Raw genomic sequence first — 27,483 nt, forward strand, 5'->3', positions numbered from 1 at the left:
GACTGGGGTTGGGATCTCTCCTTAGAAGGAGACTCCACAACCTCTCTGAGCAGCCTGCTCCAGGCCTCCAGCACCCTCCCACCAAAGAAGTTTCTCCTTCTGTTCAGATTGAACCTCCTGGGTTCCAGTTTGTGCCCTGCTGTCAAAAGTCTGGCCCCATCCCTTTGCCTTTAGCTCATGCTGAGCGTTGAGAAGATGCTCTCACAGCGACAGGATCCAGATTCACAGCTTGCAGTGGGTTGGAAGGGACCCTCAAAGGTCATCTTGTCTGTCCCCCCCTGCAGTCAGCAGGGACACCTCCAACCAGAGCAGGCTGCCCAGGGCCACGGCAAGGCTGAGCTTGAATGGCTCCAGGGATGGGGCCCCAAGCACACCCCTGGGCAACCTGTTGTGGCATTTCACCCCCCTGACTGTGCACAGCTCCCTGCTGCTGCCCAACCTAAACCTGCCCTGCTCCAATTCCAAACTTTGTCCCTTTGTCCTCTCACCACAAACCCTTCCAGCAGTCCCTCCCCAGCCTTTCCCATAGGTCCCCTTCAGATGCATTCTCAGCTCTGGGGTGAAGTCCTTCCACAACCCACCCCAAAGCCCACCCTGCTGTTTTGCAGAGCTGTTTGTGCACTAAACCCCCCCGTAGGTGTCTGAGCTGCTCCCACCCAGCCCAGGTAAGGCGCATGCTGAGCCCATGTCTGCTGTGGATGCCTTCCCCTCCGGACAGTGTCCCCTCCTGTCGGAGCTGTCTCCCAGTTTGCGTCCTGCGGTGCTCTGATCCTTTCTGTTCTGCTTTACCATTCGCAGAACCTGAGTTCTCCAGCTCTTTACATCTCGTGTTGAACTACTTCTCGAGAACCTCCTCCCCCCTGACTGTGCTTTGTCTAAACTCTCTCTTTCTGTTGTTTCTTTTGTTGTTGTTGTCGTCGTCGTTTTCTTTTGCTTTTCTTGCCTCCCGCGACTCGTCTCTCTCCCTCCTGTTGCTTCTCCTTCTGTTTGACACCTGCCTGCCTCCCTCCCTCCCTCCCTCTTTGTCCGGCGTTTCCCCTCCTTTTATTTTTTGATTTGCTTTGTTCCAATTTTTATGTAGGGCAGTGGTTCAGTTAATGGGAGCCCCTTGCTGTCGACATCTGGTGCTAGTACCCCATGCCGGGGTCGGAGGCAGCTCCCACAGACTCCACTGACCCCACGTCCCAGCATCACTTACAAGACCGCTAACTCCTCGCCCGTGCACTTCAGCAGTTTCCAACCCGGCCTGCCCAGCTTCTCCCCGGGACGCCTGAGCCGAGGGCTGTCCGAGCACAACGCGCTGCTGCGGGGGGACCAGCAGCCGCCCGCCCCGCCGGTGGCTCGCATCGGCTCCGACCCTTACCTGGGCCACCGCGACGGCGACGACGCCGACAGCCCCTACGGCGCGGTGCCGGAGGACACCCTCACCTTCGAGGAGGCGGTGGCCACCAACTCGGGACGGTCCTCAAGGACTTCTTACGTCTCCTCCCTGACCTCCCAGTCTCACCAAATCCGCAGGGTGCCCAACGGCTACCATTACACGCTGGGGCTCAACACGGGCCCCGGGACTGGCACCAGAGGACGTAGTTACTACCACGAAGCCGACGAGGATGACTGGTGCTAGCGGCACGGCGGAGCCCTCCCAGGCCAGCGCGCTTAAAATCGATGAGTTTTATCATCTGCAAGGCTGCGGTTGCCAGCTGGGGGCCAGAGGGAGCCCATGGGGCAGCCCCCACCAAGAGAACTCTGCTGTGCCCCCCCCCCCCGTGCCAGAGACACTCCTGCAGCCTCTCTCTTCTCTCGGTTTCCTTTTCCGTTTCTTTTCTTTGTTGGTTTGGGGTTGGTTTTGGTTTTTTTTTGCACTAGGCAAACGGAGGAATAAGACTTTCTCCTTAGGGGGAAGGCAGTGTCGGGAGCAACCCCCCCCCCCCCCTTCTCCCTCCCCCTTGTCCACCTCCCTACCGCCTTGCCTAGTTCAAAGACAGGCAGCAGGCGCCAAGCTTGCGATGCGCCGAGCGAAGAGCGGCGGCGGATGAAGCAGACTGTCCACCCTGCCTGAGATTGGCACTGTTTGCTTGGGCTATTCCTTCATCAATTTAGCCTTTTTTTTCTTTTTAATTATCATTATATTTTGTTGCCCTCCTCCTCTGGTCAGGGCAGGAGTCAAGGGGCTGCAAACGGACACGGGATGAACAGAGATGGCATCCGCCTCTTATCCCCTTTCACCGCTCGGAAAGCAGAGATCCACTCACGCAACCGGGAGAGGAGCAACGCAGCCCAGAACAAAGGACGGTCCCTTGGGACTTGATGTTCAGCCACTTCAATCCTTCTTTGGTTTAGGTTTGGGTGTTTGGGTTCTTTTTTTTTTTTCTCCTGTTGGTGGAGCCAGCAACATCCCTCCCCGAGCTGGCCGAGCGCTCCAGCAGCCAGGACTCTGCTCGGACCCCGCTGCTGCGTGGATCTCTTTTCTTTTCCTCACCACTGTCGAGTCCTTCACACCGACACACGACAAAGCCACAAGAGAGCTACTTTGTAAGGACTGTTTCCTTGCTGCTGAGACTTTTTCTTTCCATCCCTCCCTCCTGTCGACCGCAACACAACCCTCACTGTTTTGTCTTGTTTACAATATAAGCTTGATTTAGCAAAAAAAAAAAACAAAAAACAAACCAACAAAACAACTTAAAAAAGGAGAAAAAAAAAAAACCAACAACAACAAAATAAAAAGAATCCAGAAACACAAAGCAAAAGAAAAAGCATAGGGGTTGAGAAGAAGAAACGTTCTTGGTTTTATATCAAGCTATTAGATAGAACTTTAACTTTTCATTGTGTGAGGTTTTTTTGTAACTTGTACAGTTAAAAGGAAAAAAAAAAAGGAAAAAAAAAGAAAAAAAAAGGAGAGAAAAAGAAAAAAAAAAGTTAATTTACTCTTTCTGTAGAGAATTAGTCCAACTGTCATTCCAGGTCCCACTGTTTCTACAGAATGCTCCAGTTGTTCACTACTAAGTGCCTAACCTTTGAAATCTTTCACAGCGCCGATGCAACCTCTTGCTTCGATGCATCAGACCTTGGGTGAGCGCAGGGAGGGGAGGGAAGGGTGAGCAGAGCCAGGAGGAGCCTCTCTGCCCCGAGAACCAGCTTGGAAGCTTCCAGTGAGGAAGGCAAAATACACTTTGGGGGTTGGTTTTGGAGGCTTTTGGGGTTTTGTTGGCTGCTTTTGTTATTCATTTGGTTGGGTTTCGTTTCTTCTTCTTTTGTTGTTGTTTTTCTTTAGGGTTGGGTTGGGTTTGTCTTCAGCTAGACTTTAATTGATGGGAGGGGAGGAATTGCAGCGAGCAAACCATCCCCCCCGGCCTTATCTTGTTGAGCGGTGGTTAGGTCCTGCAGGAGAGATGCAGGTGGAAAAGCAGAGCGTCTGCAGAGATGCTCTTGCAGAGGAAGTGGTTAGGTCCTGCAGGAGAGATGCAGGTGGAAAAGCAGAGCGTCTGCAGAGATGCTCTTGCAGAGGAAGTGGTTAGGTCCTGCAGGAGAGATGCAGGTGGAAAAGCAGAGCGTCTGCAGAGATGCTCTTGCAGAGGAAGCGGTTAGGTCCTGCAGGAGAGATGCAGGTGGAAAAGCAGAGCGTCTGCAGAGATGCTCTTGCAGAGGAAGTGGTTAGGTCCTGCAGGAGAGATGCAGGTGGAAAAGCAGAGCGTCTGCAGAGATGCTCTTGCAGAGGAAGTGGTTAGGTCCTGCAGGAGAGATGCAGGTGGAAAAGCAGAGCGTCTGCAGAGATGCTCTTGCAGAGGAAGTGGTTAGGTCCTGCAGGAGAGATGCAGGTGGAAAAGCAGAGCGTCTGCAGAGATGCTCTTGCAGAGGAAATGGTTAGGTCCTGCAGGAGAGATGCAGGTGGAAAAGCAGAGCGTCTGCAGAGATGCTCTTGCAGAGGAAGTGGTTAGGTCCTGCAGGAGAGATGCAGGTGGAAAAGCAGAGCGTCTGCAGAGATGCTCTTGCAGAGGAAGTGGTTAGGTCCTGCAGGAGAGATGCAGGTGGAAAAGCAGAGCGTCTGCAGAGATGCTCTTGCAGAGGAAGTGGCTTCCACGCCTCCTGTCGAGCTGCAGAGAGCTCTGGCCACGGTCAGAGGGCAGTTGGAGAGAGTCTTGGTCTTATTGCCTGTTAAGAGAAGGTTAAAAATAATTGATAATAATAATAATAATAGTTAATATATAATAATTATAATAATAATTATAATAATAAGCAAAACCTCTAACTCTGATTCTCAGGGATGAGATTTCTGTGTCCTTGCGTTGGGCAGTTCCTTTCTTTTGTGTGTGGATTTCTGCACTTGGAGCCTGGGCAAGGGGCAAATGCGATAATGCTGCTGGGGATGGAGGGCTGAAGGAAATGCCCAGGCGTGGACCTTGCACCCGTGGCACTGGAGAACCACTGTAGGGCTAAGTGGGGACACAGGGGGGCCAGAGGATGCTGATAGGTGGTTAAAGGAGGAAGGATGGCAGGTGCCAGAGGAGCGCTGCTGATAGGAAGGAGAGAAGGGTTGGACAAGACCAATTTTTTTAACCAAGGATCTACCAAGCCCCAGAACTGTGAAACTTCTCCTGTTGCTTAGGACAGGTAGAGACCCTGATGGACCCTGGTGATTGGCTTTGTCACTGGGGGGGGGGGGTGGTTGGAGGCTATCAGATGCTACCAAAATGCTCAGGAGGTCTTTTGTACTCTCAGCAAAAGGCTTGCAGCCTCAGGCGGGGAGCAGTCTGCTGTAGGATCGTCCTTCACGTCTCCTGTAGCTCTTCTGTTGAGGAAATTCAACCTGGTTTTGTTTCCTCCTGTGTCGTTTTTATGTTCTCTGTTCCGTTACTAAATAACAGGCTCTGGCCAATCTCATCCCTGGGTTCTGCTGAAGGGTGACTGCTGTGGCTATCTCTGTCTCTGTATTTGTGTGCACTCTGAATAAAGGAGGCATGGTCCCCACCAGAGGTGGTGGCTATGACCAGCCAAAGGAGGGCTATGCAACGAGATGACACGTTGGGAACCCACATCCAAAGCACCAAGAGGCAGAAAGGAGCCTTCATCCCTCCTGTAGCTTTCTCTGCTGGATTCCCCTGGTCCAGGCTTCAGCACAGTTGTGACCAAATGTTTTGTAGGTTCTCCTCACACCAAGGCACAAAACACTCCCTCTGGAATTTTAAAGCAAACCTATTTTACTCCAGGAAGCCCAAGGGAAGGCAGAAGGTGAACCCCCCCCTCTGAACCTGCATGCACACCTTGCACCCACACTGGGAAGTGAAAAGCAATGTCTTGCTCTACTGAATCATTTTTGCCTTTCCCCCCACCCTCAGCTGTTTTAGACCCCCCCAAGCCACCAGCCCCATACTGAAACAGCAGCCAAAGCACACAGCCTTGGGTCACACCACAACAAAGTGAAGAATCCCACAGAGGGACAGAATCCATTGGGTTGGAAGTGATCTTCAAAGGTCATCTTGTCCAACCCTCCTGCAGGCAGCAGGGACACCTCCAGCCAGGTCAGGTTGCTCAGGGCTTGAGTGTCTCTAGGGATGGGACCTCAACCACAGCCCTGAGCAACCTGTTCCAGTATTTTACCACCCTCATTGTGCAGAACTTCCTCCTGATGTCCAACCTCAGTTCCCCCTGCTTCGGTTTCAAACCACTGCCCCTCATCCTGCTGCTGCAAGCCCTTCTAAACAGTCCCTCCTCAGCCTTCCTGTAGGTCCCCTTCAGGTACTGAAATGCAGCTCCTTCTCCAGGCTGAACAGCCCTAACTCTCCTAGCCTGTCCCTGTAGGAGAAGTTCCCCAGCCCTTTGATCATCTTTGTGACCTCCTCTGGACCCTCTCCAGCACATCCCTTTTGTGCTGGGACCCCTAGAGCTGGACACAGCAGAGGGGCAGAATCACCTCTCTCCATCTGGCTGCCCACTCAAGTTGCCTAATCCTCCACTCGCTTGCTTGGGGGCTGATGACAGTGACAGACAAAACCTGCCCACGAGTTGTTTCTAAACCCCTTTTGTTCCCCCCTAGCTCTTCTTTTTGTCATTATTATTGGTTTGTAACTCTCCTCTCAAGGCATCCATGAGATTCCCAAGAACCCCTTCCTAAAGTGAGTTGCCAAATTTGAATTAGAATCTCAGAATCAGGCAGGGTTGGAAGGGACCACAAGGAGCAGCCAGTTCCAATCCCCCCTGCCATGCCCAGGGACACCCTACCCTAGAGCAGGCTGCACACAGCCTCAGCCAGCCTGGCCTCAAACACCTCCAGCCATGGGGCCTCAACCACCTCCCTGGGCAACCCATTCCAGCCTCTCACCACTCTCCTGCTCAACAACTTCCTCCTCACCTCCAGCCTCACTCTCCCCACCTCCAGCTTTGCTCCATTCCCCCCACTCCTGGCATTCCCTGATATCCTGAAAAGTCCTTTCCCAGCTCTTTTGTAGCCCCCTTCAGATGCTGGAAGGCCACAAGAAGGTGACCTGGGAGCCTCCTCTGCTCCAGCCTGCACAGCCCCAACTCTTTCAGTCTGTGCTCACAGCAGAGCTGCTGCAGCCTCTGAGCATCCTCCTGGCCCTGCTCTGGACACTCTCCAGCATCTCCACAGCCCTCTTGTCCCAGGGGCTCCAGAATTGGATACAGTTTTTATTCTTTCTCCTGCATCCAGAACCAAGTCTCATAGTGGCTGTACTTGGAATTAAGTAATGTTTGCATGTAAGATATATACATATATAAATATATATATATATAACACCAACAGCAAACAAAAGCAAAGTTATGTGCATGGAAGAAAACAAAACAAAAACAACAAAAAAAAAAGAAAAAGGAGGAAAAAGAAAACAAACAAAAAAAAAAAAACCAAACCAACAAACCAAAACCAAACCAAAATGTTTATCTTGGTACCTGTTTTTGATACAATGTCGTTGCTTTTTAATGATGTTTGATAGAAATTGGGGGGTTTGTGGCCAAAATAAATTAAAAAAAAAAGTAGTTTATATTGAAAAGAAACAAACAAACAACAAAAACAAGTGGGGAAAAATGCTCTCCAAGGTCCAACCATGCAAGAGGAAAGGAACTTAAACCCCCTCCCCCCAGAAAAAAATAAACAATAAAGGGAAGGGGGGAAAAAAAGGAGGAAAAAAAAAAACCAACCCCAACACAAACACACCAAAAAAAAAAAGGTTCTGTGATTGCTTAGTTTGCTGCCTGAGTCATATTTATCAGCCAGACTTTGGATTCTTGCAGTTGTTTCTACAGTTACCTTTTTTTGTATGAAGCAAAAGTCCTTGGAATTAAAAATAATAATAAAAAAAGTAGAAAAAAAAAAAGCAAAACAACAAAACAAACCCAAAAAAAACCCCAAATCAGAGCTGAGCAATTCCCAGCAGGTGCCTGTGGTGCACCAGGGGACTGGGAGCTTATCCCTAGAGCTGCCTGCCTCCTGCCCCCTTCATGCCCAGAGCTGTGGGAGGCAGCTTGACTGGATCCACTGCTGCCACTGTTGAGGTTGGAGGAGGCTTCTGAGCTCCTCAAGGCCAAGCTCTCACCCAGAGCTTGCAACCCCACCCCTGATGCTAAGCCACTGCTGCTAAACTGTGTCCCTCGGCACCACAGCCATGTGGCTTTTAAATCTCTCCAGGGATGGGGACTCCACCACCTGCCTGGACAGCCTGTGCCAATGCCTGAGAAGCCTTTCATGAAGGGACTCTTCATAGGCATGGAATCATAGAGTGGTTTGGGTTGGAAAAGGCCTCTAAGATCATCCAGTCCAAGCAGCAACCCAGCACCACCATGGCCATCAAACCATGGCTCCCATGGCCACTAAACCATGGTCCCAAGTGTCATGGCCACAGGTTTCTTGAACCCCTCCAGGGATGGTGACTCCACCACCTCCCTGGGCAGCCTGGTCCAATGCTTGAGAAGCCTTTGTGTGAAGGGACTCTTCATAGGCATGGAATCATGGAATGATTTGGGTTGGAAAAGGCCTCTAAGATCATCCTCCCTGGGCAGCCTGTGCCAGTCCCTGACTACTCTTGCAGCAAAGACATTTTTCCTCATCTCCAACCTAGCCCTCCCCTGGCGTAATTCCAGTCCATTTCCTCTCCTTCTATCACCTGATACTAGGGAAAAGAGCCCAACCCCCACCTCACTGCAACCTCTTTTTGGAGAGCAATGAGGTCTCCCCCCATCCTCCTCCAGACTAAAGAACCCCAATTCTCTCAGCTGCTCCTCACCAGCCCTGCTCTCCAGACCCTTTCCCAGCTTCACTGCTGATCTCTGGACTAAACAGACTAAACAACCCCAATTCCCTCAGCTGCTCCTCACCAGCCCTGCTCTCCAGACCCTTTCCCAGCTTCACTGCTGCTCTCTGGACCTGCTCCAGCACTTCAATGTCCATTCTGGAGTGAGGGGCCCAAAACTGAACCCAGCATTTGAGGTGTGGAGTGACAGCCCCTGAGATCCCTCATGACACCAGATGTAGTTTGCAACCCAAGCTGGGATGCTGTAAGAAATCAGCTGTGTCTGTGGTTGTCTTTGTGGAGGCTGCACAGATGCTTGGGCTGAGCAGAGAAGTTGCCTTGGAGTTTGGCTCCAGCAAGAATTCCTGCAGCTCAAGAGGCAGCAAAATCCCATCACTGGAGATGATTACCACAAACCCCAGCAGACACTGAGCCCTGCAAGGTATTTAAGAGGGATGTGTCTTGTGTTGGTGTCTCTCTTGTCCCAGCACGTTGGGATTGCAGCCCCCTTTAGCACCAACCCTTCACAGGCTCGCAGGATGTAAGGGGTTGGGAGGGTCCCAAGGATATCATTGAGTCCAACCCCCCTGCCAGAACAGGACAATCCTAACACAGATCACACAGGAACACATCCAGACAGGCCTGGAAAGGCTCCACAGAAGGAGACTCCACAACCTCTCTGGGTAGCCTGTGCCAGGGCTCTGGGACCCTTCAGGCAAGAAGTTCCCCCTTGTGTTGAGCTGCAACCTCCTGTGCTGCAGCTTCCATCCATTGCTGCTTGTCCTATCCCAGGAGCAGTGAGCAGAGCCTGTCCCCCCCTCCTGGCAGCCCTCAGATACTTAGAAACATTTATCAAACCCCCTCTCAGTCTTCTCTTCTCCAGACTAAGCAGCCCCAGGGCCCTCAGCCTCTCCTCATCAGCCATGCCCTCCTGTCCCCTCATCATCCTTGCAGCTCTCCACTGGACCCTCTCCACTGGTCCCTCTTCACCTGGGGAGCCCAAAACTGAACACAGCATGTCCCCTCCCAGCAAGTGTTCTCAGTGCCACCTCAGGTAGGGATGGCCACGGAGACAGGCAGGGTGTGGGTGTCAGGAGTCTGCCATGTGTGTGGCTTGTGCTGAGTGCATCTCGCAGTTCCTACTTGCCCTGCAGCAGAACAGAGCAGAAGTTCTTGCCCTGAGCAGAAGAGAACCCTCAAGGCCTGTTGGTACCTGAGGAAGGAACTTCTCAGTCTTTTGATAACTGCAGGCCAGGGGAAGCAATGCCCTGCATGCATCTCCTTCCTCAGGGGCTGCTGGTGTGACACTTGTGCCCACGCCAAGGACTCTCCATAAAGTCCTTGAGCAAAGCCATTAGCAGCTGAGAGCACTGCTGGGGGAGGAGCAGCTCCTTGCTGTGCTTTGCTCCTCTCAGCCCAAGCTCTATTTTAGTGTACAACAACTCTTCTTCTCTCTTGTTGCCTCTTTCCTGCGATGAGACCAGCCAAGGTGCCACCTGAGATCAGGGTATCCCAGTATCACCAAGGTTAGAAGAGACCTCACAGATCATCAAGTCCAACCCTTTAGCACAGAGCTCAAGGCCAGACCATGGCACCAAGTGCCACGTCCAGTCCTGCCTTGAACAGCTCCAGGGACGGCGACTCCACCACCTCCCCGGGCAGCCCATTCCAGTGTCCAATGACTCTCTCAGGGAAGAACTTTCTCCTCACCTCCAGCCTAAATCTCCCCTGGCACAGCCTGAGGCTGTGTCCTCTCCTTCTGGTGCTGGCCACCTGAGAGAAGAGAGCAACCTCCTCCTGGCCACAACCTCCCCTCAGGTAGCTGAAGTATCATGTGAAATGTCCTTCAGGTCCATGTCACCAGGTGAGGCTGGTACCATGGGAAGAAAATGCTCTTGTTTGAGGCCACACTGTACACTGCTGGGCCAGAAGACCTTGCCTTGGTTTGTAGGCTGGTCTCAGTGGGGTTTGGGTTTATTGGGTGGGACAGCAGTGGAGAGTGGGGGAGCAGAGCAGGAGTTCTATGAGATGGAGATTCCTGAGTGTGCCCAAGCAGGGTGCAAGGGAAGGTTGAAAACCCTGCCCGAGGTGAGGAGTGGTTTGCAGCCTGACTCAAGTGGACACCTGCATGGCATTTGCTGCTTCACAACCACCTGGACAGCTGCGTATCCCTGTGAGTGTCCATGTGCCTGCAGGTCTGTGTGTCCCTGTGTGTGTCCATGTGTCTGCAGGTCTGTGTGTCCATGTGAGTGTCCATGTGTCTGCAGGTCTGTGTGTCCCTGTGTGTGTCCATGTGTCTGCAGGTCTGTGTGTCCCTGTGTGTGTCCATGTGTCTGCGTGTCCCTGTGTGTCCCTGTGTGCGTCCATGTGTCTGCGTATCCCTGTGAGTGTCCATGTGTCTGCAGGTCTGTGTGTCCATCTGGGTGTCCATCTGGGTGTCCCTGTGAGTGTCCATCTGTGTGTCTCTGTGTGTGTCCATCTGTGTGTCCCTGTGTGTGTCCATGTGTCTGCAGGTCTGTGTGTCCCTGTGTGTGTCCATGTGCCTGCAGGTCTGTGTGTCCCTGTGTGTGTCCATGTGCCTGCAGGTCTGTGTGTCCCTGTGTGTGTCCATGTGTCTGCAGGTCTGTGTGTCCATCTGTGTGTCCATCTGTGTGTCCCTGTGTGTGTCCATCTGTGTGTCCATGTGTCTGAAGGTCTGTGTGTCCCTGTGTGTCCATCTGTGTGTCCCTGTGTGTCCATGTGTCTGCAGGTCTGTGTGTCCCTGTGTGTGTCCATCTGTGTGTCCCTGTGTGTGTCCATGTGTCTGCAGGTCTGTGTCCCCCTGTGTGTGTCCATCTGTGTGTCCCTGTGTGTGTCCATGTGTCTGCAGGTCTGTGTCCCCCTGTGTGTGTCCATCTGTGTGTCCCTGTGCGTGCCTGTGTGTGTCCATGTGTCTGCAGGTCTGCGTGTCCCTGTGTGTGCCCACCTGTGTGTCCATCTGCGTGTCCCTGTGTGTGTCCATCTGTGTGTCCCTCTGTGTGTCCATGTGTCTGCAGGTCTGCGTGTCCTTGTGTGTGTCCATCTGTGTGTCCCTCTGTGTGTCCATGTGTCTGCATGTCTGTGTGTCCCTGTGTGTGTCCATCTGCGTGTCCCTCTGTGTGTCCATGTGTCTGCATGTCTGTGTGTCCCTGTGTCTGTGTCCATCTGTGTGCCCTGTCCGTGCCCACGCGTCTGCGTGTCTGTGTGTCCCGGTGCCCATGCGTCTGTCCCCATCGCGTCTCCTGTGTCCGTGTTCCCGGCAGCCTGCCTGTCTGTGCTACCCAACCCAGCTCTCCTCACGGGGTTCTCTGTGGGGATCCCCCCTCACGTCCCGCGGCGCCAGGGGTCGTTGTAAGCTCGTCTGACTCCGTGGGGTGTGCCGAGAGGACCCCGTTAACGACCACCACCGCCCGCCCGCCCCTCCCCGCAGGGGTCTCGGCAGCGCCGGGCGGGCCGGGGCGGAGCGGGGCGGGGGCGGCGGAGCCGGGGCCGGGCCTGTCCCGGTGGCGGGGCCGGGAGCGGGATGCGGCGGGGCCGGGGCTGGGCGCACGATGCGCGGCGGGGCGCTGGCACTGGCGCTGCTCTGGGCCCTGCCTCTGTGCTCGGCGGGGCCGGAGCCTCCCGAGCCGGGATCCGGGCTGCACGCAGGTACGGGGCACCGGGCGGGGAGCGGCGGGGCTCGGGCATCCCTGGGCGGGCTGCTGGGCGCGGCCGTCCCCGCTAGGATGCACTGCGAGCACGGCGCTGCGGGGCGCGGGCAGGCGGCGGCGGCGGCGGCGCTCTGCCTGCGGCAGCCCTGCCCCGGGGCAGCTCTCGCTTGCCTGCGGCAGCCCTGCCCCGGGACAGCCTCCGCTTGCCTGGGGCAGCCTCCGCTTGCCTGCGGCAGCCCTGCCCCAGGGGAGCCTCCGCTTGCCTGCGGCAGCCCTGCCCCAGGGGAGCCTCCGCTTGCCCGCGGCAGCCCTGCCCCGGGGGAGCCTCCGCTTGCCCGCGGCAGCCCTGCCCCGGGACAGCCTCCGCTTGCCTGCGGCAGCCCTGCCCCGGGACAGCCTCCGCTTGCCTGCGGCAGCCCTGCCCCGGGACAGCCTCCGCTTGCCTGCGGCAGCCCTGCCCCGGGGCAGCCTCCGCTTGCCTGCGGCAGCCCTGCCCCGGGGGAGCCTCCGCTTGCCTGGGGGAGCAGAAAGGCTTCCCCCATCCTCCCCGCCAGCGGCATCCGCTGTGGGCTGCGGGGACTGGGCAGGGGTGCTGGGGGGATGATAGGGAAGAGGCTCCGAGGGGGCACAGTGGGTGTGAGGGTCTTGGTGGCAGGGCACGGCGGGGGTCCCCCTGCGCAGGAGCTGGCTGCTCTGATGTGCGAGGTACCATACCTCTGTGTGTGTATCTTTCCCGGGAGGGTGGTAGGACACTGGCACAGGTCGCCGAGAGAAGTTGTGGATGTCTCATCCCTGGAGGTGATCAAGGTCAGGTGGTTTGGCGATCTCAGCAACCTGCTTTAGTTGCAGCTGTCCCTGCTGACTGCAGGGGGCTTGGGAGGTCCCTTCAAGGGTCACTTTCAACTCAAACCCATCTGTGATGGATGTGACACAGCTGTGCGGGGCGTTGCAGCCTGTCCCGTGTCTCTGTCGCTCTACCTCTCCATGTTTCCATCTCCTTGTGTCCCAATCTCTCCATCATGTCTCCATGTGCCTCATCCCTCCCTTCTGCAGCTGCTCATGGAGTCACTGCCTGGAACTTTTCATGGCACTTTAGGGAATGCTGAGTCTTGTCCCTCCCCATAGCCAGAGCTCACCTGGAATAGACCCAGTGGGGTCCAGGCTCCTCAGCCTGTAAAGCAGAGCACAGGACTGGCTTGTCTCAGGAAAACTCCTAAGCAAACCATGACCAAGGTTTGGTGCCTGGGGGGCTGGGACGTGATGGGCTGGGTGGGGGCTGGCAAATGCTTCCTTCAAGTGGCTGTAAACTAAAAGGGATGTTTGTTTTGGAGGAAGCACCGAGATGTTTGTTGCCTCACTTGCGTTGTGCTAACGCATCCAAGGTCCTGGGCAGAGGTGGTGACCTCAGGCTCCTGTTCACTGCACAAAACCCTGCCCAGAAAAACGTGTTTGAGTGTGCCAGAGGCTTCAGGCCAGCCAGGTCGGTGGGAATGTGTTTCTGAGAGGGAAACCACCGATTAATCTTGGTAGAGCTTAGCTACCATTGAACCTTGGCTGGGAAACAAGGCTGGAGAGATGCATTTCACAGCCTGGGAAGCTGAGCTGGGAGTTGCATTCCAAGAGCTGGAAGCGGAGTGAAATCCAAGTGGGGATGAGGTGCAAGGGGATTGAAGTTGAACTGAGGAACGTGGGAGGTGATAAGTAATTGCTGTAAGTCCAGTGAGGGTGCTGAGCTCTGTGGGAAGCAAGGGGGAGAGCCAGGGAGGGTGTCTGCAGCTCAGCTTCTCCCTGGGCACAGCAGCAAGGGCCAGCTGGCTGGAGCAGCACTAGGAAGCTTCATGCCCCTGATGCTGTTTCCTTTGGGTCGTGCAGCAGCCCTGAGGAGGCTCTGCCTGGCCACCAGCCAGCTGTGTGGCTTTGCCTTCTGCTCACTGCTGCCCAGACTGGCAGAGGTCAGCAGCTCAGAGAGGCTTTGTGGTGCATTCTGCTGGTGGATGTGCCACAGTCCTCCAAATGTGTGGCACTGCCCAGCTCTGGTGCCAACTAAGAGAGCTGTTCCAGGGTGAGGATCCTGTCCTGCATCCAGTCCCTCCTGATGGAGCAGTCCTGCTCTGAGGAGTGCAGAGGCACAGGCAGCAGGATCGTGTGCACCCTCAGCAGGTTTGCAGCTGGCAGCAAGCTGAGCAGCGTGGGTGGCATGTCTGAGGGGTGGGATCCATGCAGAGGCACCTGGGCAGGCTGGAGAAGTGGGCTCAGGTGAACCTCATGAGGTTCATCAAGGCCAGGTGCAAGGTCCCAGACATGGGTCAGGGCAAGCCTTGGTATTAGCACAGGCTGGGGAGTGAAGGCATAAAGAGCACTGCCAGCCCAGCCCCAGCCATGCATGGGCAGCAGGGGCAGGGAGGGGATCCTGCTCCTCTGCCAGGGTCTGCTGGGACCCCTCCTGCAGTGCTGGGGGCAGCTCTGGAGAGCTCAGCCCAGCACAGACAGGGACCTGCTGGAGCAGGGCCAGAGGAGGGCACAGCAGTGCTGGCAGGGCTGGAAGGGCTCTGCTGTGAGGCCAGGCTGGGAGAGTTGGAGGTATTCAGCCTGGAGAGGAGAAGGCTCCAGGCAGACCTTCTGGTAGCCCTTCCAGGACTTCAAGGGACTGCACAGAGAGCTGAGGACAGACTTTTGAGCAGGGCCTGTTGTGACAGGGCAAGGGGTGATGGTTTGAAACTAAAAGAGTGAGATTCAGGCTGGAGAAAGGGAAGAAACTTTTGCAGTGATGGTGGTGAGAGCCTGTGCCAGACTGCCCAGAGAGGTGGTAGCTGCTCCATCCATGGAACCATTCCAGGTCAGGTTGTTTGGGGCTCTGAGCAGCCTGCTCTAGTTGCAGATGTCCCTGCTGGCTGCAGGGGGGTTGGACTGGTTGGGCTTTAGAGGTCCCATCCTGCTCCAACCAGGCTGCAATTCTGTGATTCTAAGAGTTGTGTAACTGCAACAAATATCCCCAAGAGGTGAGCTGGGACGTGAGGAGCAGCCAGCTGCAGAGCTTGGCCAGCCTTTGGCCCTGGAGCTGGGCTTGGCTCTGCAAGCTGAGCAGTGACCCCTGGCATGCCTGTGCCTGGCCCGTGCTTGGCACACCAAGCCTGAGTCAAGTGGGGAGTAACTGAAGTGGGAGAGAGTGCCAGGAGAGCTGCTCATGCCTGGAGCTGGGAGCTGCTGTTAGGCTGGTGGGACCTTGCTGAGCTTGTGTGTTCCCTCTGCTCTGTGCAGCAGCAGAGGAGGGAGCATGAGGTGTGCCATTGGTGGTGCCTTAGGGGTGGAAGGAAATTAGGATCTGTCTCTCAGGTGGATCCATTGGGAAACCTGGATCCTATCTTCTCACCTCACTGCAGCTCAGTCAGGTCTAGGTGATTGGAGTTGGAGGTGTCTCTGGTGGCCACAGGAGAGGATTGGAGAAGATGACCTTTGAAGGTCCATTCCAACCTGGGTGCTAGGTTGGACTGGATGAGTTTGGAGGTCTCTTCCAACCTGGTTGATGCTGTGATTCTGTGTCAGGAGTAAGGAAGTGATTGTGCTCCTGTGCTCAGCACTGCTGAGACTGCACCTGGGGTACTGTGTCCAGTTTGGGCACTTAAGTATAAGAGAGATGTTGAGGTGCTGGAAGGGGTACTGAGAAGGGCAATGAAGCTGGTGAGGGGTTTAGAGAGGAGGGCTGGTGAGGAGAGGCTGAAGGAACTTGGATTGTTTAGCCTGGAGAAGAGGAGGCAGAGGGAAGACCTCACTGATCTCTACAGCTGCCTGAAAGGAGGTTGGAGTGAGGCTGGTGTTGGCCTTTTCTCCCAAGTAAGCAATGCCAGGACAAGAAGAAGTGGCCTCAAGCTGCACCAGGGAAGGTTTAGGTTGGCTGTTAGAAGGAATTTCTTTCTTGCAAGAGTGATTAGGGATTGGATCAGGCTGCCCAGGGAGGTGGTGGAGTCCCCATCCCTGGAAGTGTTTAAAGGCCCCATGGATGTAGTGCTGAGGGATGTGGTTTATGGGGGTGGCTTAGCAGCAGGGGTAGGATTGTGGGTTCTGGGCAAGCAGATGGACTTGATGAGCTCAAAGGTGCCTTGAGCTGCCCACCAGTTTTGTGACTCTGTGGAAGAGTTTCCAGCACAGCTAAGTGCTGCTCCTTGGGGGAGGATGTTTCCAGAGAAGCAGAGTGAAGAGCTGCTTGCTGCAGGTTTATGATCACATAAACCTGAGCTGGGTGATGCAGGCACTGGACCTGTGGAAAAACAAACAGATGAGCTGGGCCATGCCCTGTTACACCCCAGCTGGTGCCTGCCCTTCTCCAGGTGTTGCCAGAAGCCTCTCTGCCCTCCCAGGCAGGGCCAGCAAGCAGCTCCAGCTCCCAGAGCTCCAGCCCAAGCTAAGCCAGGTTTGGTTTAGGTTTGCCTCCAGCAAGCTGGAGGGGTGGATACAGGATTTGGTGTGAGAAGCAGCTCGGGGTAGCTCTCCCCACCCTTTTCCTTGCAGCAGGCTCCCAAAATCTCTTAATGCCTTGCAGGAGGAGCCACCATCTGCTCCTGGTTGAGGTCTGTGCCGTGGGGGCTGGTGTAACCTAATCCCACTGCTGGCTCTGTGCGTGGCCAGGATGTGCTGTGTGTACACACAGCATTCACCTTCGCTCTCGCAGGCCCTGCAGGCAGCACAGGGCTGGGGTTAAGCCTGAGTGGGCAAGAGATGTTGGCTGTGTTGTCACCACCAGGAGCCAGGTCGTGGCTCAGCCTCTGAGAAGAGCTTGTGCCCTGAGCCCTGCAGCCAGGGATCATAGAATCAACCAGGTTGGAAGAGAGCTCCAAGCTCAGCCAGCCCAACCTAGCACCCAGCCCTGCCCAACCAACCAGACCATGGCACTAAGTGCCCCAGCCAGGCTTGGCTTCAACACCTCCAGCCACAGCCACTCCACCACCTCCCTGGGCAGCCCATTCCAATGCCAGTCACTCTCTCTGGGAACAACTTCCTCCTCACATCCAGCCTAGACCTGCCCTGGCACAGTTGAGGCTGTGTCCCCTTCTTCTGTTGCTGGCTGCCTGGCAGCAGAGCCCAACCCCACCTGGCTACAGCCTCCCTGCAGGGAGCTGCAGACAGCAATGAGCTCTGCCCTGAGCCTCCTCTGCTGCAGGCCAAACACCCCCAGCTCCCTCAGCCTCTCCTCACAGGGCTGTGTTCCAGGCCCCTCCCCAGCCTTGCTGCCCTTCTCTCAACACCTTCCAGCACCTCAACATCTCTCTGCAATTCAGGAGCCCAGAACTGGACACAGCACTCAAGGTGTGCTCTGAGCAGTGCTGAGCACAGGGGCAGAAGAACCTCCCTTGTCCTGCTGCCCACACTGCTCCTGAGCCAGCCCAGGATGCCATTGGCTCTGCTGCCCACCTGGGCACTGCTGCCTCCTCTTCAGCTCCTGTCTGCCAGCACCCCCAGCTCCCTCTCTGCCTGCCTGCTCTCAGCCACTCTGTTGTTGCTCTGCTGCTTGGGGCTGTTTTGAGAAGGAGAACTCAGGAGATCCTTTGAAGAAGTGGTGGGGGTCAGGTGGCCCTTGAGGTCTCTGGGTGCTGGGGCTTAGTGCTTGTGGCTCTGGCTGGGTGCAGGTTCAGGGCTCAGCTGTGTAGGGTGGAGCCTCCTCCATGGGAACCACAGAATCATAGGATTGATTTGGCTGGAAAAGACCTCAAATATCATCAAGATCAACCTTTGCCCTACCACCCCTGTGCCCATTAAACCATGTCCCCAGGTGCTGTGCCCTCATGTTTCTTGAACACCTCCAGGGAGGTGCTGCAGAGGGTTTGCATCCCTTGCCCAGGGACAGAGTCTCTTGCCTGTCACCTTGGCAGCTTTTTGGGGCACAGAAATGAGTAGTGGCACCTCAGTTCCTTCAGCTGACAGGAGAGTGGATGCTCTTCAGCCCAGCCATGGCACAGCCTGGCTTTATTTCTGTGTGTGCTTTGCTCTCTCTGTTTAGACAAACCAGGCTGGCACAGCTGGAGCTGTCTCCTTCCTCCACACCCAGAGCCAGCGTGGGAGAGCTCAGCAAGAGCCCTGAGTGTCTTCAGCTCTGCTGGGGTGTAGCAGGGTGGGCAGACCTGGTGCTGCTGTGGGCTCTGCTATACCAGAGCCAGGCAGTGATGTTGGCAGGGAGAAGTGCTTCCTGACTGCCACCAAAGGGATTCCTTGTCCCTGTTGTTCTTCCACTGTGCAAAGGCTTCATCCAACCTGCAGCCCCTGGGCCAGGGCAGTGGGCTGGAAAGTTTTGTTCTCTTGTGGGCATCAATTAAGAGAACAACTCCTCCAGGATTTCAGCAGCCTCCTCCTCTGCCTTTCCCACTCTGGGAGCTCAAGAGAGCAGCTCTATGCCAAAAATCAGCTTCTGTTTAGGGCACATCAACCTTGACAGTGAGTCTGTGTCCCACAATGGTGGCAATTAGTGCAGCACTAATGACCCACGTGGAGCTTTGCCTGGCTCTCCCCACAGGGTAATTCCTGTGAGGGTTAAAGGCCACCTCAGGTCACATCAGGGTGATCTGGGAGCTTCTGGGGACAAGGCTGAAGAGGAGGCAGCAGTGTGCCCAGGGGACCAAGAGAGCCAATGGCATCCTGGGCTGGCTCAGGAGCAGTGTGGGCAGCAGGACAAGGGAGGTTCTTCTGCCCCTGTGCTCAGCACTGCTCAGAGCACCCCTTGAGTGCTGTGTCCAGTTCTGGGCTCCTCCATTGAAGAGAGCTGTTGAGGTGCTGGAAGGCAGCAAGACTGGAGAGGGGCCTGGAGCAGAGCCCTGTGAGGAGAGGCTGAGGGAGCTGGGGGTGTGCAGCCTGCAGCAGAGGAGGCTGAGGGCAGAGCTCATTGCTGCCTGCAGCTGCCTGCAGGGAGGCTGTAGCCAGGTGGGGTTGGGCTCTTCTGTGATTCTCTGCTCCACAACCTCCCTGGGCAACCTGTGCCACTGTCTTACCACCCTCACTGCAAGGAAACATCCCTAACATCCAGTTTGAATCTCCTCTCTGCCAGTTCAAACCCATTCCTCCTCATCCTGTCATCACAAGACCTTGTCAATGGTCCCTCCCCAGCCTTCCTGTAGCCCCTTTCAGACACTGGTTGGCTACTGTAAGATCTCCTCAAAGCCTTCTCTTCTCCAGGCTGCAGAGCCTCAACTCTTGTAGCCTGTCCTCTTGTAGCCATGGCCTCAAGTTGCACCAAAGAAAGGCTCAGTTTGGACATGAGGAACAATTTCTTCCCCAAAAGAAGCTGTCCCAGGCTGTGGAGTCCTTATCCCTGGAGGGGTTTCAAAGCCTTGGAGATGTGGTGCTGAGGACCATGGTCTAGTGGTGACCTGGCAGTGCTGAGTTGATGCTTGAACTTGATGCTCTTAGAGCTCTCTTCCAACCAAAACAGCTCTGTGATTCCATTTGCCCTTCGGTGGCACTGCTACCTTCCTGCCACTGCAGACATCACAGTATCACAGTATCACAGTCTCACAGTATCACCAAGGTTGGAAGAGACCTCACAGATCATCAAGTCCAACCCTTTAGCACAGAGCTCAAGGCCAGACCATGGCACCAAGTGCCACGTCCAGTCCTGCCTTGAACAGCTCCAGGGACGGCGACTCCACCACCTCCCCGGGCAGCCCATTCCAGTGTCCAATGACTCTCTCAGGGAAGAACTTTCTCCTCACCTCCAGCCTAAATCTCCCCTGGCACAGCCTGAGGCTGTGTCCTCTCCTTCTGGTGCTGGCCACCTGAGAGAAGAGAGCAACCTCCCCCTGGCCACAACCACCCCTCAGGTAGTTGCAGACAGCAATAAGGTCACCCCTGAGCCTCCTCTTCTCCAGGCTAACCAATCCCAGCTCCCTCAGCCTCTCCTCGTAGGGCTGTGCTCAAGGCCTCTCCCCAGCCTCGTTGCCCTTCTCTGGACATGCTCAAGCATCTCAATGTCCCTCCTAAACTGGGGGGCCCAGAACTGAACACAGCACTCAAGGTGTGGTCTAACCAGTGCAGAGTACAGGGGCAGAATGACCTCCCTGCTCCTGCTGACCACACCATTCCTGATGCAGGCCAGGATGCCACTGGCTCTCTTGGCCACCTGGGCACACTTCTGGCTCATGTTCAGGTGGGTATCAATCAGCACCCCCAGATCCCTCTCTGTCTGGCTGCTCTCAGCCACTCCGACCCCAGCCTGTATCTCTGCATGGGGTTGTTGTGGCCAAAGTGCAGCACCCTGCACTTGGAGCTATTGAATGCCATCCCATTGGCCATGCAGCAGGAGATGCTGCTGCTGGGGGCAGAGCGGTGAGGTGAAGCTGAAGCACATTGCCGTGGGCTGAAAGCTCACTCCCAGGGCAGTGCGAACCCTTCTGCGTGCACAAAGCTTTCCTTCCTCCCCTGAGGAGCTCCATCATCTCCGCTGATGTTCATTTGAGCCCTCTGCTGAGCTGTGGGGACCCAGCAGTGGGGATGGGACCTGCTGCTGCAGCCCCTGGAGGGTGTTTAGTGGCTCCATAGGGCAGAGGTGCAGAGTTCAGCCCCTCCTGACCCCGCTGCGGGGAAGTGACAGGGGTTGGGGACAGGTCAAAGCCATTCAACCCAGGGGGAACAGTTTGGTTTGCTTTCACCAGGGGGCAAATGAAGGTCAGTTGGGTTGGTTTGGTTAATGTTGGCCTTTTAAAGGCGTTCAAAGAGCAATTTCTGTTGCCTTCAAGAGGGGGGGGAGGGAAATGACTCTACAGAGAGGCAATTGACTTTTATTATCTGCTGAAGGCTGTGTTGGCAGCCAGCAGCGTGCAGGGATCTGCTTCCACATGTGCAGGAGCTGGATGTGGGCTGCAGCTGATGCACTGAAATAAGACATGGAGTTCTTCCATGGGGACTTGGAGAAACAGAAGCAGGTTTTGAGACCTCTCCTGGATTCACAGATTGCTTGGGGTTGGGAGGGGGCTGCAAAGGTCATCTCCCTGCAGGCAGCCTGCTCCAGGCCTCCAGCACCCTCCCACCAAAGGAGTTTCTCCTCCTGTTCAGATTGAACCTCCTGGGTTCCAGTTTGTGCCCTGCTGTCAAAAGTCTGGCCCCATCCCTTTGCCTTTAGCTCATGCTGAGCGTTGAGAAGATGCTCTCACAGTGACAGGATCCAGATTCACAGCTTGCAGTGGGTTGGAAGGGACCCTCAAAGGTCATCTTGTCTGACCCCCCCCCTGCAGTCAGCAGGGACAGCTCCAACCAGAGCAGGCTGCCCAGGGCCACGGCAAGGCTGAGCTTGAATGGCTCCAGGGATGGGGCCCCAAGCACACCCCTGGGCAACCTGTTGTGGCATTTCACCCCCCTCACTGTGCACAGCTCCCTGCTGCTGCCCAACCTAAACCTGCCCTGCTCCGGTTTCAAGCTTCATCCCTTTGTCCTCTCACCACAAACCCTTCCAGCAGTCCCTCCCCAGCCTTTCCCATAGGTCCCCTTCAGATACATTCTCAGCTGTGGGGTGAAGTCCTTCCACAACCCACCCCAAAGCCCACCCTGCTGTTTTGCAGAGCTGTTTGTGCACTAAACCCCCCCGTAGGTGTCTGAGCTGCTCCCACCCAGCCCAGGTAAGGCTCTTGCTGAGCCCATGTCTGCTGTGGATGTCCCCTCCTGTCAGAGCTGTCTCCCAGTTTGGCTCCTGGGGGGCTCTGATCCTTTCTGTTCTGCTTTACCACTCAGAACCTGTGCCCTCAATCACACCCCAGGACAACCTGTTCCAGGATTCCACCACCCTCCTTGTGTAGAACTCCCTCCTGATGTCTCAACCTAAATCTGCCCTACTCCAGTATCAAACCATTGTCCCTCACCACAAGCCCTTCTAAAGAGTCCCTCCCCAGCCTGCCTCTGGGTCCTGTTCAGACACTGAAGTGCAGTTAGAGGATCTCCCCAGAGCCTTCTCTTCTCCAGGCTGAACAACCCCAACTGCCTCAGCCTGTACTCAGAGGAGAGGTTCTTCAGCCCCCTGATCAGCTTTGTGGGCTCCTCTGGACACCCTCTGACCTCTGGACACTCTCTAGCAGGTCTGTGTTCTTCTTGTGCTGGGGACTCCAGAGCTGAATACAACACTCCAGGTGAGGTCTCCCCAGAGCAGAGGGGCAGGATCCCCTCTCTCCATCTCTTGCTACCCTGCTTTTGATACTGGCTTTGAGTCTGCAAGTGCCCATTGCTGGCTCATGTCCAGCTTCTTCTCCACTAAGCACTTTAGTCCCAAACTGCCTCTAGGTTCTGTTCAGATACTGAAGTGCAGTTAGAGGATCTCCCCAGAGCCTTCTCTTCTTCAGGCTGAACAACCCCAACTGCCTCAGCCTGTACTCAGAAGAGAGGTTCTTCAGCCCCCTGATCAGCTTTGTGGGCTCCCCTGGACACCCTCTATCAGGTCTGTGTTCTTCTTGTGCTGGGGACCCCAGAGCTGAATACAACACTCCAGATGAGGTCTCCCCAGAGCAGAGGGGCAGGATCCCCTCTCTCCATCTCTTGCTACCCTGCTTTTGATGCAGCCCAGGCTGCCACTGGCTTTGAGTCTGCAAGTGCCCATTGCTGGCTCGTGTCCAGCTTCTTGTCCACTAAGCACTTTAGTCCCAAACTGCCTCTAGGTTCTGTTCAGATACTGAAGTGCAGTTAGAGGATCTCCCCAGAGCCTTCTCTTCTCCAGGCTGAACAACCCCAACTGCCTCAGCCTGTACTCAGAGGAGAGGTTCTCCAGCCCCCTGATCATCTTTGTGGGTTCCTCTGGACACCCTCTGACCTCTGGACACCCTCTAGCAGGTCTGTGTTCTTCTTGTGCTGGGGACCCCAGAGCTGAATACAACACTCCAGGTGAGGTCTCCCCAGAGCAGAGGGGCAGGATCCCCTCTCTCCATCTCTTGCTACCCTGCTTTTGATACTGGCTTTGAGTCTGCAAGTACCCATTGCTGGCTCATGTTCAGCTTCTTGTCCACCAAAGCACTTTAGTCCCAGACTGATCCATGGCAGAGGCAGGGACAACTTCTCCTGCTGAGATGCTGCAGAGAGGTGTGGAGAAGAAGGCAGCAGCTCCTTCCAGCTGCTCAGAGCTGGATGGAAACCAGGAGAACAGCAAGGCAGTGGGTTGTGTTGTTTATGCTGCTTTAACTCATCTGCAGCCATCTGCTCCCAGGTGCTCTCCAAGCTGGGGCACCAAGCATCCAGCAGTAAGAATATTCCTCACCAAAAGCAAGAAAGGGGGAAAAAAACCAGGGGTGCTGGACCAGCTTCTCCCAGCAAAACCATCCAGATGAGCTGCTGTGCAAGGTCCCAGGTCCTGCTTGTGACCTACTTCTATCTCTACCCTGTTCTAGTGAAGCCACATCAGGAGCACTGGGTCCAGGTCTGGGCTCCCCAGTTCAAGAGAGACAAGGAACTGCTGGAGGGAATCCAAAGGAGGCTTTGAAAATGCTGAAGGGCCTGGAGCAGCTCTGTGAGGGTGAAAGGCTGAGGGACCTGGAGAACAGCAGCCCCAGAGGGGATCTAAGCAATGCTCAGCAAGAGATAAAGGGTGGGGAGCAAGAGGATGGGACCTGACTCTCTTCAGTGCTGCCTAAGGACAGGACAAGGAGCAATGGGCACAAACTGGAGCCCAGAAGGTTCTGCTTGGCTGTGAGGAGAAACTTCTTTGGTGTGAGGGTGCTGGAGGCCTGGAGCAGGCTGCTCAGAGAGGTTGTGGAGTCTCCTTCTCTGAAGAGCTTCCAACCCCAGGTGGATATTGTGACCCTGGGCAAGCTGCTGTGGGTAGCCTGCTTTAGCAGGGGGGTTGGACTAGATGATCTCCAGAGGTCCCTTCCAATCCTCACTGTGCTGGGGTTCTGAGAGCTCAGCAGGACCAATGCAGGCAGGCAGCAGGTTCTGTTCCATCAGCTCCTCACTTTCTCTCTTTGCTTTTTTCCACACCTGCTAGCCATGATGCACTCGGAAGAGCTGTTCCTTGCTGTTACCCATCCTCACTTTCCCTTCTCCTGTCACTGCCAGGCTTTGTGCTGAGGTGATTTGTGATGGAGAAATGCTTGAGGCAGATCCCTCAGCTGGGAATGCTGCTGGGTTGCAGTGCAGATGAGGATGCCACAACTCATCCCTGAAAGGTGTGAACAGGGAGAGGAGTTCCAGGTAACCCCAGCAGGAAGAGCTCATAGAGTGGTAGGGCAAGGGAAAGGGGCAGAGGAGGATTGATTTAGATGCCCTCTGTGTGTACAGCACAAAGTGAGGCCCAAACCTGATGTGTTCTGGGGCACCTTTGTGCCTCTGTACTCACAGCTGAAGTGTCTCTATAGTAAGTCGTTGTCAGAGAGAGTGATTGGCATTGGAATGGGCTGCCCAGGGAGGTGGTGGAGTCTCTGTGCCTGGAGGTGTTGAAGCCAAGCCTGGCTGGGGCACTTAGTGCCATGGTCTGGTTGGTTGGGCAGAGCTGGATGCTAGGCTGGGCTGGCTGAGCTTGGAGCTCTCTTCCAACCTGCCTGATTCTCTGATTCTATGAATTGTTTCAGTTGGAGAACTCTAAGGTCATGGGAAGCAGCAGAGCAGTGAAGGAGGTGATGGGTGGGGTTGATGATGATGATTTAACTCACCTGCAGTCATCTGCTCCCAAGGGCAGTTGAGGCATCAACTTGCTGGAGTGGGTCAAGAGGAGGCCATAAAGATGCTCAGAGGGGCTGGAGCACTCCCCTGTGGGGACAGGCTGGGAGAGTTGGGGCTGTTCAGCCTGGAGAAGAGAAGGCTGCAGGCAGACATTACAGCAGTCTTGCAGTGCCTGAAGGGGCTCCAGGAGAGCTGGGGAGGGACTTGTGACAAGGGCTGGGAGTGCCAGGATGAGGGACAATGGCTTTGAGCTGGGAGAGGGGAGAGTGAGAGTGGAGAGGAGGAAGAAATTCTTTAGGGTAAGGGTGGTGAGACACTGGCACAGGTTGCCCAGGGAGGCTGTGGGTGCTCCCTGCCTAGAGGTGTTCAATGCCAGGCTGGATGAGACCTTGAGCAACTTGGGCTAGCGGGAGGTGTCCCTGCCCATGGCAAAAGGTTGGAAGAGCTTTAAGGTCCCTTCCAACCCAACCATTCTATGACCATCCAGTCCAACCATCAACCCAGCACCACCATGGCCATTAACCCATGTCCTGCAGTGCCATATGCATGCATCTCTTGAAGCCCTCCAGTGCTGGTGAGTTCGTTGAGTAGGAGTCCAAGCTCGGTGTGGCTGTTCAGAGTGAGCTGGGGGGGGGGGGGGGGGGAACACGTTTTATTGTTTCTTGTCCTGCTTCCTGACCTTTTATGGTTTCTTGTCCTGCTTCCTGACGTTTTACTGTTTCTTGTCCTGCTTCCTGACGTTTTACTGTTTCTTGTTCTGCTTCCTGACGTTTTACTGTTTCTTGTCCTGCTTCCTGACGTTTTACTGTTTCTTGTCCTGCTTCCTGACGTTTTACTGTTTCTTGTTCTGCTTCCTGACGTTTTATTGTTTCTTGTCCTGCTTCCTGACGTTTTACTGTTTCTTGTTCTGCTTCCTGACGTTTTACTGTTTCTTGTCCTGCTTCCTGACGTTTTACTGTTTCTTGTCCTGCTTCCTGACGTTTTACTGTTTCTTGTCCTGCTTCCTGACGTTTTACTGTTTCTTGTTCTGCTTCCTGACGTTTTACTGTTTCTTGTCCTGCTTCCTGACGTTTTATTGTTTCTTGTCCTGCTTCCTGACGTTTTACTGTTTCTTGTTCTGCTTCCTGACGTTTTACTGTTTCTTGTCCTGCTTCCTGACGTTTTACTGTTTCTTGTCCTGCTTCCTGACGTTTTACTGTTTCTTGTCCTGCTTCCTGACGTTTTACTGTTTCTTGTTCTGCTTCCTGACGTTTTACTGTTTCTTGTCCTGCTTCCTGACGTTTTACTGTTTCTTGTTCTGCTTCCTGACGTTTTACTGTTTCTTGTCCTGCTTCCTGCCGCTCAACCTTTGTTTCTCAGCCTCATTCTCTGTGGCAGCTTGCAGTGGGAGCTGGAAGTGCTTGCTGGAAGAGGCAGGTGAAAGGAGCTGCCATCCATCTGCAGGAGAGTGAAACCTTCCCTTCGGCAGAGCCGCATGAGCCAGGGCTTTGCGAAGGGCTGCTGAGGGAAGCAGCTGGGCTTGTGCTGGGGGCAATGGGCTTTGTTTTGGCGGAGCAGGGCTGGATGTGCGGCGGCTGAGAGATGCTCTGTAATGAGAGCTATTAAAAGGTCGTTAGCGATGCAGAGCTGGGGGGAGTGGGGGTTGGAAATTGCATCTCCTCTCTGGCAGCCAGCCTTGCCTGAGCAGGTTTTAAACAGCTCCTGAGCTCTGGGCTTTAACTGGGTGGTTGGGTTGTGGGGTTTTTTTCCCCCCTTCTTCTTCTCCCTGTGCCTCACTGGCTGGTGGGATCCTGCCTGGACCAGGCAGGTCTTGCTAATCCTGGTACCATGCTTCAGCAGGGGTGCTCCATGCTGCTCCCTTCCTTTGCAGGGTAAAGCTTCAAGCTGTTAGACTTGCTTAGGGCGAGAACTTCTTCTGGTGGGTCTGTCTAAGGAGGAGTTCAAGAGCCTGCCCAGGGTGCAGGCACTTTCTGAGTCCTTATTAAGGGTCCATTTTATCACAGTATCACCAAGGTTGGAAGAGACCTCACAGATCATCAAGTCCAACCCTTTAGCACAGAGCTCAAGGCCAGACCATGGCACCAAGTGCCACGTCCAGTCCTGCCTTGAACAGCTCCAGGGACGGCGACTCCACCACCTCCCCGGGCAGCCCATTCCAGTGTCCAATGACTCTCTCAGGGAAGAACTTTCTCCTCCCCTCATGTTGCTCCTGAGCTTCCTCTCCAAGTGAGTGGACTTTTGGGAACCCTTTGCCTTCTGCAGTGAAAAGTTTGTTCATTTTCTTCCACAGCTCTGCTGAGTTTCATGGGAGCCTCCCAGGTTAGCTGGAGCAAACCATGTGTTGGTTCTGGATGTTATTTACTTAGCTGCTGGCCTGCCTCAGGGCTGGGTTGTGGAGGAGATTGGGTTGCTGGCAGGGCCTTAAATCAAGATGAGATGCTTGTTTCTGCAGGGCTGCATCAAGTGATGGGACAAGAGGAAACGACCTCAGGTTGCCCCAGGGGGCGTTTGGGTTGGATAGTGCAAGGTCCTGCAGCTGGGTGGAGGCAATGCCCAGCACAACTCCAGGCTGGGCAGGGAGTGGCTGGAGAGCAGCCCTGAGGAGAGGGACTTGGGGGTGCTGCTGGAGGAGAAGCTCCACAGGAGCCAGCAGTGTGCACTTGCAGCCCAGAAAGCCAAGCAGAGCCTGGGCTGCAGCAGCAGAAGTGTGGCCAGCACTGCTGAGACCCCACCTGGAGTCCTGCATTCAGCTCTGGAGCCCCTGGGATAAGAGGGCTGTGGAGATGCTGGAGAGTGTCCAGAGCAGGGCCAGGAGGATGCTGAGAGGGCTGCAGCAGCTCTGCTGTGAACACAGACTGAAAGAGTTGGGGCTGTGCAGGCTGGAGCAGAGGAGGCTCCCAGGTGACCTTCTTGTGGCCTGCCAGGATCTGAAGGAGGCTACAAAAAATCTGGGGAGGGACTTTGGA

General features: G+C 55.2%; 2 protein-coding genes across 17 annotated transcripts in view; both read left to right on the forward strand.

Moving 5' to 3' along the window:
- CACNA1B (calcium voltage-gated channel subunit alpha1 B) overlaps window positions 1-5,012 on the forward strand; it is a 482,132-nt gene extending 477,120 nt beyond the window's left edge. For 12 of the 16 annotated variants that reach the window (XM_064171600.1, XM_064171604.1, XM_064171608.1 and 9 more), the window contains 2 exons: window positions 609-665; window positions 1,082-5,012. In XM_064171600.1, coding sequence (XP_064027670.1) covers window positions 609-665; window positions 1,082-1,624 — 600 coding nt within the window. In that variant the 3' untranslated portion in view covers window positions 1,625-5,012. The remainder of the gene's footprint in view (window positions 1-608; window positions 666-1,081) is intronic. The other 4 variants (XM_064171605.1, XM_064171616.1, XM_064171617.1 and 1 more) reach the window with 2 other exon arrangements.
- A 6,769-nt stretch (window positions 5,013-11,781) lies between these two features.
- Window positions 11,782-27,483, forward strand: part of COL27A1 (collagen type XXVII alpha 1 chain) — a 92,044-nt gene continuing 76,342 nt past the window's right edge. Inside the window, exon 1 of the mRNA XM_064171618.1 lies at window positions 11,782-11,903. Coding sequence (XP_064027688.1) covers window positions 11,807-11,903 — 97 coding nt within the window. The 5' untranslated portion in view covers window positions 11,782-11,806. The remainder of the gene's footprint in view (window positions 11,904-27,483) is intronic.

The sequence above is a fragment of the Pogoniulus pusillus genome, chromosome 35 (genome assembly GCF_015220805.1).
Source record: "Pogoniulus pusillus isolate bPogPus1 chromosome 35, bPogPus1.pri, whole genome shotgun sequence".
Classification (NCBI taxonomy): Eukaryota; Metazoa; Chordata; class Aves; order Piciformes; family Lybiidae; genus Pogoniulus; species Pogoniulus pusillus.